At 48.4% G+C, this 12,905-nt stretch overlaps 1 protein-coding gene across 1 annotated transcript; it reads right to left on the reverse strand.

The window, feature by feature from the left end:
• Positions 1 to 300: 300 nt before the first annotated feature.
• Stg-1 (stargazin related protein STG-1) lies at positions 301 to 10,965 on the reverse strand. Its single transcript, XM_089596090.1, has 9 exons — positions 10,605 to 10,965; positions 5,398 to 5,490; positions 3,948 to 4,091; positions 3,233 to 3,321; positions 2,043 to 2,198; positions 1,197 to 1,257; positions 886 to 1,100; positions 443 to 609; positions 301 to 360 (listed from the first exon to the last, which is right to left on the reverse strand). The coding sequence occupies exons 1-8, from the start codon at positions 10,963 to 10,965 to the stop codon at positions 454 to 456; spliced, it is 1,275 nt and encodes a 424-aa protein (XP_089452216.1). The 3' UTR covers positions 301 to 360; positions 443 to 453.
• Between the last annotated feature and the right edge of the window lie 1,940 nt (positions 10,966 to 12,905).

Below are 12,905 nucleotides of genomic sequence, written 5' to 3' on the forward strand. Positions count from 1 at the left end.
AAGAGAGAGAGAGATAAGAAAATACACACACGTACAGCGGTAGGTACGGAGCGCTCAAAACGCTCGACGTGTATACCTATACGAGGAGGCACAGATTCAGTTTAATCGTGTCACACACGATTGAAGTACATGGTTGTCGATTACTCGTGAAACAATGCACGCGCACGACAATCCTCATTTTTGGTTCACTGATTGTCCAGCAGCAAGCTCTTCTCGCACGACTCGATCAGGTCGAAGCTCCGCCTGCCGTCCCTCTCCCCGGCAATCGGCCGACGGTTGCCATCCCCCTGGCTCTTCGTTTCGGCCTCGCACTCGGACTCCCCGTCACTCGACTGGACGAATTGCACCAGCCTCGCGTACCTGTCCGACAAACAAATGAAACGTATTTCACCTTCACACCCCAAGGGTATAAACATATATAGAAATCTTTTCGTATGTGTACCTGACGGTATATCAGACCGGCGTGGTTCTCTTGAGCGAGTTCGACTTCCAGCCGCTGTTCCTCACTGCCTCGGGCAGGGGTGGCAAATTCTCCCCGAGATCGAAAGTCACGAGTTCGCGCTGCTGCAGGGCGTACTCCTCCTGCAGGGCGTCCGCTATCGTGCTCACCTGGAGGAAAACAACCTCGTGAATTATGCACCGCCCCAACCCACGCGCATACAAAAGCACCTGCGACTTTTTGCGCGAAATGTGTATTGTTTCGCGTGGAACAAGGCCGCCGACGGGGCTGAATTTATCATGGGCTCTCGGGGCACGATGCGTCCTCGCGGGCTTGTTGTTATAGAGTCCCCTTAACCGTGCACTTGCAACTCAATGCCACCCCAAATTTAAATAAAGGGATATGGCTATGGTTAAATGAAAGAGAAAAAAAAAGGAAACACTTGCCGTCTCCGTGGTGAGGTCGTGGGTCATGCCGTGGTGATAGTGTCCGCAGTCGGCGAGGGCGTTCGGCTGGTGGGGTCCGGGGGTCTGCATGTACTCCTCGTACTCGAGGCCGTGGTGGTGGTGGTGGTGGTGCAGGTGACAACCGGGCCCGATGATCGGCTCGGCCCCGGTCTCGTAAAAGTACCTCTTCTGGTGTCTCTCGCACAGGTAGCCGCCATACGGGATGCCAGTGCCGGTGGCGTGGGAATGCGGGGACACCTGGTGGCACATCACCTGGCCGTGGTGGTTGTGCAGGTGGTGGTGATGCTGGAGGTGGTGGTGGTGGTGGTGGTTACGGTGACTGTTGGCGTCCACGTGATACGCGCCGTCGAGCTGTGCACACCATATATACATATATATACATATATACAATATACAGACAAAGAGGCGCTCTCACAGATGTTAATTAGACGGGATGAGGCATCAAGTCACGGGTACACCCACTGGACTCTCGAGATATAACGGACATTCAATTTGATCGCGCGCGCCGAGTCAATGACCGAGAGATGGATTATACACACACACATATGTACGCACAGCCTTTGGCACACATATAGTTACTGGCTCAGCTTTTCGGGGGGTTTGATTGGACGTACACCCCTGCAGTGGAAGACTAATCGAAAAGTCACGGGGGATCGCTCGCGAGAAATTAAATCTTGGGATTGAAAAAATGTTCGCAATTGGCGAAAAAGCAGAGTCTTCCGTTACTACATCGATGAAGGCGATCTTTGGTCCACCGAGTTTGCTTTAGCTCCTCCCATGCACCGAGAGTCTATATCCTGAGGTAATCCTAATTATACGAGAACTCGAGCCTCGGCTTGGGAGGCTGTGTATAGTTATAGAATTTCTCTCGTTTCTCGACTCGTGTGCATATAGCTAAGGAGATACGGCACGGGCCAAGGAACAAGTTGCGGCTGATCCACGAATGCCCGAATTAGTCCATGAGAATGCACGTACCTGGACGCGAGTACCTATACTCGAAAAGGAAGGCAGAGATATACACTGATATACCTCAAGTGCATAAACATAAACAGTGCATCGCCTTGTGAGTATGTAAAAGAAGGTGCGCGTGTGTGTAGGGGTAGGTGCACGTAAGTGGGTGAGCCGTGGGCACTTACGCTCGGGTACTTGCGCTTGGAGAACTCGCGGGCGAGCTCGAGCTGCTGCCAGGAGATGTGCAGGAAGATGGCCGTCGTGCCGGCGAACTCGGTACCGATGAACCCGCTCACGTACAGGAGGAACGAGTAGCCGTACTGGTACACGAACGGTGGCCCCTGCGTTAACAAGAAAACACATACCGGTGATGATTCTTTTTTTTTTTTTTTTTTTGTTTTGTTACACACTCCCTCTATTCTCATACGGGCGTGACGCGCATTTTTTCCCATCGAGGGTTATTTATTGCTGCGCGAGGAGAGGCGGCCGGCGAAAAGTTTTACCCCCCCCCCCCGTCCACGTTTGACGCGATCGAACTTTTGTCGCGAGTTTCGTTTTCTTTCTTTCGGTGTCGAAGTAACTGGGTTTGTTTTGCCCCACGATCACCCCCTCCCACCTTTTTTTTTTCGATATTTTTCATGTATTATTTTTTTCTGTTTTCGACAAGAGTGTACACACGTATAGCTTTGGAATCGGGCTTCTTTTACGATTCACGAGTACGGAGAATTCAACATCGAGGAGACGGTGGTGCAATTTTTTTTGCTAAAGTGATCAAACTTGGCTCTGCCGCAACCCAACCGAAAGCAAACTTTTGTGTATCTTCCAGAGGTCGTGGTTACTCGAGCAACACGATAATTTTCAAGCTCTCTCAGGGCGCGATGTTGATTTTCGCGTAATATGACGATAAAACAAACAACATGGGTATGTACGGAGTTCGCGTATATCTATATGAAAAAAAAGGACGGAGCGGGAGCCAAGTGTGCGGGAGGGCTGAATGAATAATAAAGGCGTAAATTTACCCTCCTCCTCCCCCCCCAGCAATCTATGCTAGGGGGAAAATTTGCACGAGTCAGGAGAGTAGGTATATAAAAAAACGGTGTACGAGTCGCTTGCAAGATGCATCCACGACCACGGGAGCACACGCAGAGCCAATAATAAATCGATGCCTCCTTTTTTTGTTTTTTGTTGTTGCTGTGTTTCTCTATTACGCGAGGGGCTATTCTGGTCGAGCGCCAGGGTAACTAATTATACTCGCACCGAGAGAGCCCGCGTTTTCTTTGTTTCTTCCTTTCTTTCGTCCTTTTATTAAATTCGTGCTTTTTCTCTTTTGTTTCTTATTCGCGTGATTATTTTGCATTTTCTTTGAAAAACTCACGTGAAACGAGGAACGGGGCCGCAATTTGCTGCCCACCTCGGCTTTGAACACAGATATGTACATGACCATGCCGACCAGCATCAGGAGACCTGCAACGAGAGAAATGCGGGCGAAACGAGAGTAGCCGTGCTTCATTTTATACCTTTTTTCTTCTTCTTTTTGTCCCTTTTGCTTCACTTTGAAAATAACCGACTGCAAATCTTGGTAATTTTAGTTTAAAAAGGTTTATCAAATGTCACAAAAAATTTTACAATCATTGACTTTGGAACGATCCAGATTAGATTTGTTGGCCCACGTGTTCCTTCACGAATCGGCTTCGCACGTAAAAAACATTAAAACTCGAATCGAACGGCGCAGAACCGATACGCGATGCACGTCTGACCATACCCGGTCATTACTACTTGTCGAGCGCGCGCAGTTTTTTTTTTTTTTTTTTTTTTTTCTGTGCAACCGGCATATAAACCTAAAACAATAAAATTCACAATGATAAAAAAAAACTCTACCGTATTTCCCGTTTTATTTTACTTTTACAAAGTTGTACCCATTAAAGCCGATAAGTTTGCGCAGTAGTATAAAAAGCCTTTCGTCAGACGCGGCTCGGCGCTCATCGAGATACCGGCTTTATCGCACTGGCAACGGGACTGGGATGAAAAAAAGAAAAGAAAAACAAACAACAATAAAAAAAAAAAAAAAATAAAAAAAAGGCTGGTCTTACCTGATACGATAAAAGTGATGCCGGCTATAAAGATGTAGAGACTGGGCTTGGGCCTGGTCACCTGTCCGGCAAAGTAGCACACCTCGGCGACGACGAGCAGAGCCGTTGCCGTGAAAAAGAAGATAGCCGACTTTGTCACCGCATCTGCGCCCAAGAGACCAGCGTAAGAAAAAGGAAGAAGAGACGACATCCGGCGGATTAACATAGAGGAGGGCAGTAAAGTTTCCGGGAGAGCTTTAGGGGGTGGGGGCGGAGGAGCGCGAGTATATCCTTTCTCTCCTGGGGCCACTGTGCTCTGTTGTTGGCGCGTATGGATATGAGGGGCTAAGGAGACGGTATACGCGTGGCGTAAGCAAGTGTCGCGGTGTTTCTTCCTTTTTCGCGTTTTATGGGTCGTTTGCGGTGGGCGGTGCTTTTTGACATTTTTTTCGCTCGGGGAGAGGATAAGACCAACCGAGGAGGGTGTCATCCAGCAAAATAGGTGTGCTGTTTTTATATTTTTGGAAAATTATGCGCGACTTTAGCCAGATAGAGCAGTTTGCGGGGTCCAGAAATCATTGGGGTTTTCGTTGTCAGGCACGCTTTTTTGCTTCATTTTTTATTTATTTTTTTTTTCCTCCCCATCTAGAATCAACGAAAATAATCCAGCAACTGTGACACTCTTTTTGTATTCCAATCTGGAAAAGAATCCAACTTTTTCAAGTATCAGGGTGGTAAAATTGCCTTTTACATTCCTTGGTTTAAAAAATTAATTGTTTCGCCACTTCTAGGTTCGGCAGTGGAATAATAACATTAATTACAGCCAAAGCTCTGGATCCCGAGAACTTGTGTTTGTCACCAAATTTCTCAAATAACGTTGCCATAACGCACCCACCTCGATGTTGATTTGTTAAAATAATGGCACTTTCCGTCCGCGTAGAAACGCACACATGTACCGTGAAATGCTTCAAACGTGAAATGAAATTCGAAACGCAAGCTTTGTTGTATCAGCGATGAAATTCGGGAATCAAATTGCAACCGCGTAACGAGTACACGCGAATGGCCTACGAAATTTTAATAAAGTGGAAAACTGTAAAAAGCAAATTCTATACGTTTATTCATTTTCTTCCCCCAAATAAGCCCGTATCGATTCCGTGCTCATAGCCAATAGAGCCCAGGCACATGTATACACTCCTAGAGAATCGACGAGGCAGTAAAAACTCGCACGCGCCCTCTTTCAAATGTAAATCCGCGATATTTTCCCTCGCACCCCACCATCCTCAAACGTCACGCGTCGCTCGAAGCTCGATATTTTTTCGATCCCATGATTTTCAACCCCAAAGCTACGAAGCGCCCCGAAACAATCCAGCTCCTCCTTCGCCGCATATTTACAAAGGTTATACGCCACGAGAGAGGAAAAATAATGCAAGATAGTGAGACAGAAAGAAAAAAAAAAAAAAAGAGTACTTACAGGGTATGGCCATGGTCGAGTCGCTCGGATCGGGGCTGTACTCTTCTTTCGGGAAGTAATCGATATTCGAGCACTCATACTCCGCACCCGCACCTGCAACGTATAAAGACACGCTTGTAAGCACGTGTATGGAGCACACACGGTATATATGTATGTATATGTATATACGCGGGCGTTGTGCTTATATTTACAGAGCTACGCCAAATAACACTCCGTTTGATCCTCCCGCGAGTGCGGCAGGGAATTCCCAAGGCGTTGCAACTACTGCACACACACACACACAAACAGGTATGTGTAAATGGGGTGGGAGAGAGAGAGAGAGAAGAGGTACACAAATACACGAGTTGAAAATCGGCGATGCGAGTGCTCTGCCGTCAAAGTTTTCTCGCTCGCGCCTACACTGCGAGTAGTACGAGTAAATCGTACGGTCAGACGTCGGAGCGATTCCTTCGCGTGTCTCCCCGCTACATATACCCACAATGCAGCTTTGCGCAGAGACAAGAATGCAATTTCGTAGCTCCACCTCCTCCTCCTCCTCCTCCTCCTTCGTTCTCGTTTTCGCCTTTTATTAGTTCGGAATAGCTCGCGTCCCCCGATTCTGTTTACGGCGCCTGGAAAAACAGTCCCTCGCGCGACTCGAGAATTATTTTCTTTCGTTTCGCCTCCCCCCCTACTTTTATCGCAAAACGCGTCGTATACAAAGGCAAACCCCCAACAAAGCAGACTTTCCGTTTCTCGAAGCGTGAATTTAACTTGGGTTTTTTTTTTTTTTTTTTTATTGTCTTACGTGCTTTAATTTCAGACGTGTCGTGAGCAAAGTCGATTTTCTCTCTTTCCGTCCTCTTTGGATTAGCTGAGGGAGATCTTGCAAATTTTTGTCCCATCCAAATCAAAGGATTTTTCTGGGGGTACATAGTTTTTTTTTTTTCTCCCAGAGGAGCCCCGCTATCTTTTGACTAAAAAAAAAAAAAAAAAAAAAAAAAGAAAAAAAGTGACTTTCCCCATGGGCATCAAATTTCACCTCGAAATTATTCATGAATGAAAACCCCTTCGGAGAAAAGTAAAAAAAAAAGGAAAGCATCAAGAGCCAATAATGTGGCAGGGGGAAAGCGAGAAACGAGAGACGACGCCCTCGAGGAGTACGGTATACACTTCACAGCAGAGAGTGCAAACCCTCACGGCTGGAAACACGAGTGCTGCGGGAGAGTCGTCGCGTGACAATAATTCGCTGTAAAACAATCCAATTTTCAAGTTTCGACAAGGGAAACCGTTAGCGGGGAGGGGAAAGAGAGAAAGCGTCTGCGACCCGAGGCGGCAGCTCGTATATACATACATACAGGTAGAGCGGTTACAGAGGCAAGGCTACCACCACCTCGAGAGGGCGAACTCCTTTAATGGCCGTAAGGGCAATAAAACTCCTTCTTCGCGGGCACTGCTGGCGAGGGAGCGATAGAGCCCATCCCTGTGTATATATATACGTTCTCGCACCCCCTATCGTGGTAAACTTTCCGGCCGGGCGTTGAGCATCTTCTCGGGCTCCTATCGCTATACTGCACTTATACTTATACGCTGTCCTGGAGGTTCTTGTATACCCGTACACGTGCATACATGTGTATGGTGACTCACGAAATTTAAGTTGAGCGGCACTTCCGGAAGCGGACTCTGTCTGCTTGGCCGGCATAGTTATATTAGTTCGCTGTACGATGTGTGGAGGAGGAGGGTGGGATCGAAGGGTCGGGGCGACGGAAAGTGCGAAGTGACTGTGGTCGTGTACCGCAGGAGCCGGCAAAAGCAAGGGACGTTAAGTGCTGGGGGAAGGAACTGTTTCGATTATTGCGCTGTAGTTTTTTTCCACAAACTTTCTGGTTTTGGAGTAACAATTTGGCGAAAGGTTGCATTCACGCGACCCCCAAGACGAACGAAAAAACCTTGGAAAATATTTTGACCTCCGTTCGAAAAGTCCGAGAAATCTGCAAAAAGAAGCTCATCCTGCATTATCGCCCGCGTGGAAGACAAAAGTCTTTACTCCCGAGAATAAGACTTTGCGAGTTCCCGGAAACACCTTATACATCCTCTCGCAAAGTTGCTCACATCTGACGGGAGGAAAAAAAAAAAAAAAATCAACAACACATCAGCGCACTAAATTCACGTCAGAGTAACGGGGCACGCAGGGGCCGAGTAAACTGCACTTTGTCATTATAAATCATACATTTAGGCAGTGCGTCTGGATTTCCTGCGCAGCGTAACAAATAGTCCACCCCCCGAGCGCCTACCTTTCTCGCTCGAGTCTCATCATCTGTTACGAAGCTTTTCGAAATCTTGATGCACACCGCGCTGGAGGTGCTCGTATACTTACGCAAATACGAAGCTTCGGAGGGAATTTTGACGTTCGCTCCGTAGATTTTTCAAAGTTAAGCCCATTACCTCCTCACGTGTATCGCACATTACGCACACAAAAGCGCAGAGGAGTATTTTTCCCTATCCACTGAGCTTTTTTTCTCCAAATGCAGGTACATGCACGCATAATCCGGGAGGGTAAAGTATATAAAGTATATTCAGTGGTAGTTATTAAAAAGCTCCAAGACGCACTCACCCTCCGTGACAAAAGAGATAAAAGCAACGTGTTATTAGACTTTTATCGAAGAAAAAGAGATGGAAAAAAGAAAAGACGATCGCGTTGGGACGTGAAAGAAAATACAAGTCGCAAGAGCTTTCGCTGGCAATACCCGGGATAAGCTTGTGTATATCGCGATATTATAACTGTACACTTTGAAGAGGGAGAGAGGCTCGCAATAAGGCGGCAGTAGAGCTCGTTTGGAAAATTCATCCCGGCCGTAATGATCGGATAATTGTATTTTCCTTCTTGTCCGTCTCCGTTTGACAAATAAAAGGCTACGCTCTATCGAGGGGTAAAAGAAACGCGGGTAGACGGGAGGAAACGAGGGGGAGACGAATAGTCATATCCGAAGGGAAACGGCGACGGAAGTCGCACCACCCCCCTACCCCAGGCCTCAATTTTCCCTCTCGCTCCACAGCTGCTCCGATTGCTACAGAGTCCCTCCCCCCTCTCGTTTCTGCGCTCGGATGATTGAGCGCTAATTTATATGCCGGCAAATCGCTCTGGTCGTGACACGAAGAAAATTCCTCTCCCTCCATCCCCGCGCTTTCCGACGTACTTTCGCGGAAAAACTGCCGATCGAAAGTTTTAATGGGGGGGCGGGTGGAGTGGTTGATTTTTCCAATTTTCCAAAAGTACAAGCGGAGCTTTTTTTCACCGGACCGGCGTCCACTTTTCCTGTTTGTGTTTCATTTTCCGTCGTCCCGTGTGCTGTTTTCTCCCCGAGACAAAAAAAAAAAAAAAAAACTTCCAACGCAAACACCTGCGCCCTCGATAAATAATACACGCGACATGGACTCCCCGGTCGCTGTATTTACTTTTCGCGCGTTCGACGGAGCGTGTCGGACGGATTATTTTTCCGTCATAAATTTCCCGGTAATTTTATCACCGCGTCCGATCGTCGGATCGGAAAATTCACACGGTAGTACTCGATTTTGGCAAAATGCCCCGAAACGCGAGTGATTTACGCACATTTTTTTTGTTCGAAAACTACGAAGGATCGCGTGTCATTTATCACGTGTGTAAACAACAACGTGATGATGAAAAAAAAAAAAAAAAAAAGTAAATAACCACAAAATTAATCAACCCCGGGACACAATTTGATTAATTTTTAGACCGAATGAAAAAAATGAAGTCTCATCCTCCCCCTCTGAGTGTATACTTGGTGATCGACAATTTAATGAAACCCCTCCGTAAAACACTCCAAATGCGCCGATCGATCGGCAAACGATTTCGGATTGCTCGAGGAAAAAAAAAAAAGAAAAATAGAGTGCACACGGTAACGCGGCGCGTAATGGCCCCCGCAACCCCATACAATACGCACGATGCGTACGACACCCCCCCCCCCACACGTACGCGTCGATAAACCCCCCCACTGGCGCACAGCTCCCGAGTAAATTTGGACCGACGAGCCATTACGCTCTGGCTGTACGGGTGGAGATAGCGTGACGGCGCATAGCTACTATACATCGGTAAGCCAGACACGCGCGGCCGTCTTCAACTGTGCAAATCCGCTTTTCCGACTCCATACACACGCACGACTGCTGCTCTTCGTCATTCATGCACGAGCTGACTTTGGAAACTATCCGACTATAAGGGGGCAGGCGGTCCACCATATGGACCTTTACATTTTATACCCCGTGGTATCGTGTACAAACGAGGCCCATATGGCATCATACGCCGCGACGATATGTATACATGCACGCAGGGGTTTTCAACGCGGAATCGATTCAATAACCGTGGGTTTGGGCGCAGGTACACCCTTGGTGTTGGATGGAGCCGGAGTTTTCCCACGGCTCGGCGATTAGCTCGGGATTTCGCGAGGTCGTTTGGATTTGATTTTTGGGGGACGGGGAGAATAGCGATGCTAATTGATGCATTGGCGCGTTAAATTTAATGCCGTTGCGTATATATATGTACAACGGAAAGCAGAGGTACCCACCGTACACGCGCACTTAAAATTTATGGTATGCACGTCTGATGGTGTACACACGTATACTCTGGCCGTCATTACGCGAACGGATCAAGTTTTCAAGTACAGGTACACATAATTGTTGTTGGTTGTAGTTGAAGTGTAACACGTTGTGTATTTATGTGCATTAAATTAATGCGCTTTCCTGCGGCACGAAGAAGTTATCGGTCGATCGAATAATGCCCCATCGGCGAGTGAATCATCGGTGGAAACTGTATACATCTCTCATCGGCCAAATGTACACATATATATGTATATATATTTACACTGTGCGCGATCTACATGTATACGATGTATAACTCTCGCAAATACTCGATAAAGAAACGTTGATTTTCCGGCAAGCGACATCGGTTGTATCGCATCCGTCTCTATTAGCGAGCAGAAAATCCCGAGGAAACCCGAGAAGAAGAAGAAGAAGAAGAAACACGGAAGGACCATTAGCCAAACACACACACAGCTCCTCCCCGACCGTTGCCCGAGTCAACAGCTCCTTTGTGCTCTCCTTCCATTGCCGCTCGATCTTTCACCGAGTGCCAATACAAGGGGTCTCGGGAGAGTCCCAGCTCCGCGGCAAAAACCAACTAACGAATAAAAAAGAAAAAAAAAAAAGAGACTCACCGCGTGCCACGCAGACCCTCCAGAGTCCGCTGTAAGTGAACTTGAGCTCGTGCTCGGACGTGGCGTTTCCCGGAGCGGCCCTCTGTCCCGGGGACAACAGTTTCGGCAGCTTTTCCTCGGTGAGCAGCCACTGGCCGGTGGACACCGCGGTCGCTACGATGGCCAGGGACGCCAGGGCCAACAGGGTAGCACCAGCGTTGGTCCCCGTGCTCGTGTCGCCGATGCTCGAGCTGTCCACCGAGTCCACCGAGGGGCTCTCGTTGCACGCGCTCCGGTGCCCGCTCGCCGAGGGGTAACAGCACAGCCAGTACCCACCGCTGGCCCCGCTGCTCGCGCCGCTACTCCCGCTCAACCGGGACATGGCTATGGCGACCTCTGCCCTGCGAATACACCCTATGTATATTGTCATTGTTTCGAGGTGCGAGACTTTTCTTTCTCCCGACTGAGATCGGGTTACCCGAGTCCCCTTGGAAACGTATGCACAACCGAGGTATAGGATTAAAACTTTTGCCGGTACTATTCTTTTCTTTCCGTACACCCAAAGTGCCAATTATTCCTCGGTTATATCCGTCCTCAAAGCGAACGGCGTCTCGAATTTTTTTTTCCTCAGCCACGTTCATTTGACAGTCCGTGCGTGCACGGGCCTAAAGTACCAAATCAGCTTTAGAAATGAGCTCCCCCCCCCCCGCGGAGAGTGTGCGCCAGTCGCTCAAAAGGGGAAATCCGCTTATCGCGAAAAGGGCATTCACTCGGAGTGTACCCCTATCCTTCTTCTGGGGTATCTATTTCTATGAAAAAAGCGCACCCCCCTTACGTATACCCTCTTTGCCAGCTCATCTTTTAATCTCACTCTCGTTTTTAATACACCTCGCGCGCACCACCCGCGGGAACGAGCTTCAATGAGAGGAGCCTTCCTTGGCTCGCGAGTGCATCCGTGAATGGGAGCCAAGAACCGGAGAGACAAAACGAGCAGGTGAGACCGAAATCGCGAAAAAGCTCCTCCCCTTTCATCCCTATACGCGTACAGGATTCGGTTTCATCAGCTCGAAAAGGGAGCGAAAGACGGGATTTGGAGCGGCGTTGTATCATTATACAAAACCACTCCGTGGCACGTGTGCCAGGTATATGTATATACAACTGATTTTCTAACGACATCGGCACCAAGGGGCATGAAAGGAAAAAGAGGGGGGGGGGAGAAAAAAAGAAGGGGAGCCAACAACGAGCGTCTTTCTATTACTGTAATCCCACTGCTCGCCATTCAGATTCGGCACGTCCAATTCCGCTCTCTCTCCCCCCCGCCCCCGACTTTCTTCCCGCGCTCGCAATTTGCGCCTCGCCGCGGAGCTTTTACTCTGCTCCTACCCTCTTCCCTGAGCTTATTTTTCTTACTGGCCTTTTTTTTTTCCCCCTCTCCCTCCCTCGCGAGATCCACTTTATTCCATCTTCCTTATTATCCTTCTTTCCCTCGGGAAGAGACATTAAAAAAGACTCTCGTAAATAATTACAAAGTTCCGTAATGAAGCCAGCCCTCGCTTGCATTGTATTGAGCGCAGCGCGCAATTGTTGCTCCCCCTTGCATATATGTATACGTAAGAAAAAGGAAAAAAGGCAAAAAAAGGCCCCCCCAGTCCATTTTCGGGGGGAGTGACACATTTTGCAGGGAGATGAGGCGTTGATTAAAAAGATTAGGGGGATTAGGCCGCGGGGAGGGGGGGGGGAAGAGAAGCTCGGGTGGAAAGTTCGCTCGGGAGGAACTTTGCTTTCTCTCTCTTGGGGAGCTCGGGGGGGCCCTCGGTTGCGGTGCTTCAAAGGCCCCCCCGCCCCCCTCTTTAAAATTTCAGCCAAAGTTTCCAAGCGGTTAACTAGTCATGTATGAAAATACCCTTACGCTATAATTCCAAGTGTGTACATGTACACGGACGATGATTCTCCCGCTGATTTATTATACACGTGCGCCCGTTATGGCTCGCCGAATACACAAGCTTGGGCTCGCGTAATGGCTTTCGGTACAATATTCACGAGCTTTGGATGGATGATCTTTTCTTCCTCCTTTTTTTTTTATAGCCAAAGCTCCTGTTATTATTATTGTTACTGCTCCCGTGTAAATTTCGCGCGCTGATTATTCCCCACCGTGGGAGAGCTATGGTTGGCACGGGGGGGGGGGGATCAAAGGAATGCGCCATCGATCAAACGCCCGTGTGCCACCCTGCGCACACATTGGCAACGGTAAATTACTCACTTTGTCCCTACCGGCTGTATAACGGACAGTCGCGTGTGTGGGGGGAGAAAATTCGCCAACAA

The sequence above is a fragment of the Copidosoma floridanum genome, unplaced genomic scaffold, assembly GCF_036245765.1.
Source record: "Copidosoma floridanum isolate Cflo_tuat_1 unplaced genomic scaffold, Cflo_Japanese_pri ptg000029l, whole genome shotgun sequence".
Classification (NCBI taxonomy): domain Eukaryota; kingdom Metazoa; phylum Arthropoda; class Insecta; order Hymenoptera; family Encyrtidae; genus Copidosoma; species Copidosoma floridanum.

What these genes read in the sequence shown, in the direction of transcription:
- Stg-1 (XM_089596090.1), bottom strand. Translation starts at nt 10,965, where the DNA reads ATGTCCCGGTTGAGCGGGAGTAGCGGCGCGAGCAGCGGGGCCAGCGGT. An exon ending in GGCCCCGTTCCTCGTTTCAC is followed by an intron (nt 2,199 to 3,232) that starts GTGAGTTTTTCA and finishes TTGTTAACGCAG; the next exon opens with GGGCCACCGTTCGTGTACCA. An exon ending in CCACCACCACCACCACCACC is followed by an intron (nt 1,101 to 1,196) that starts TCCAGCATCACC and finishes GCATCCCGTATG; the next exon opens with GCGGCTACCTGTGCGAGAGA.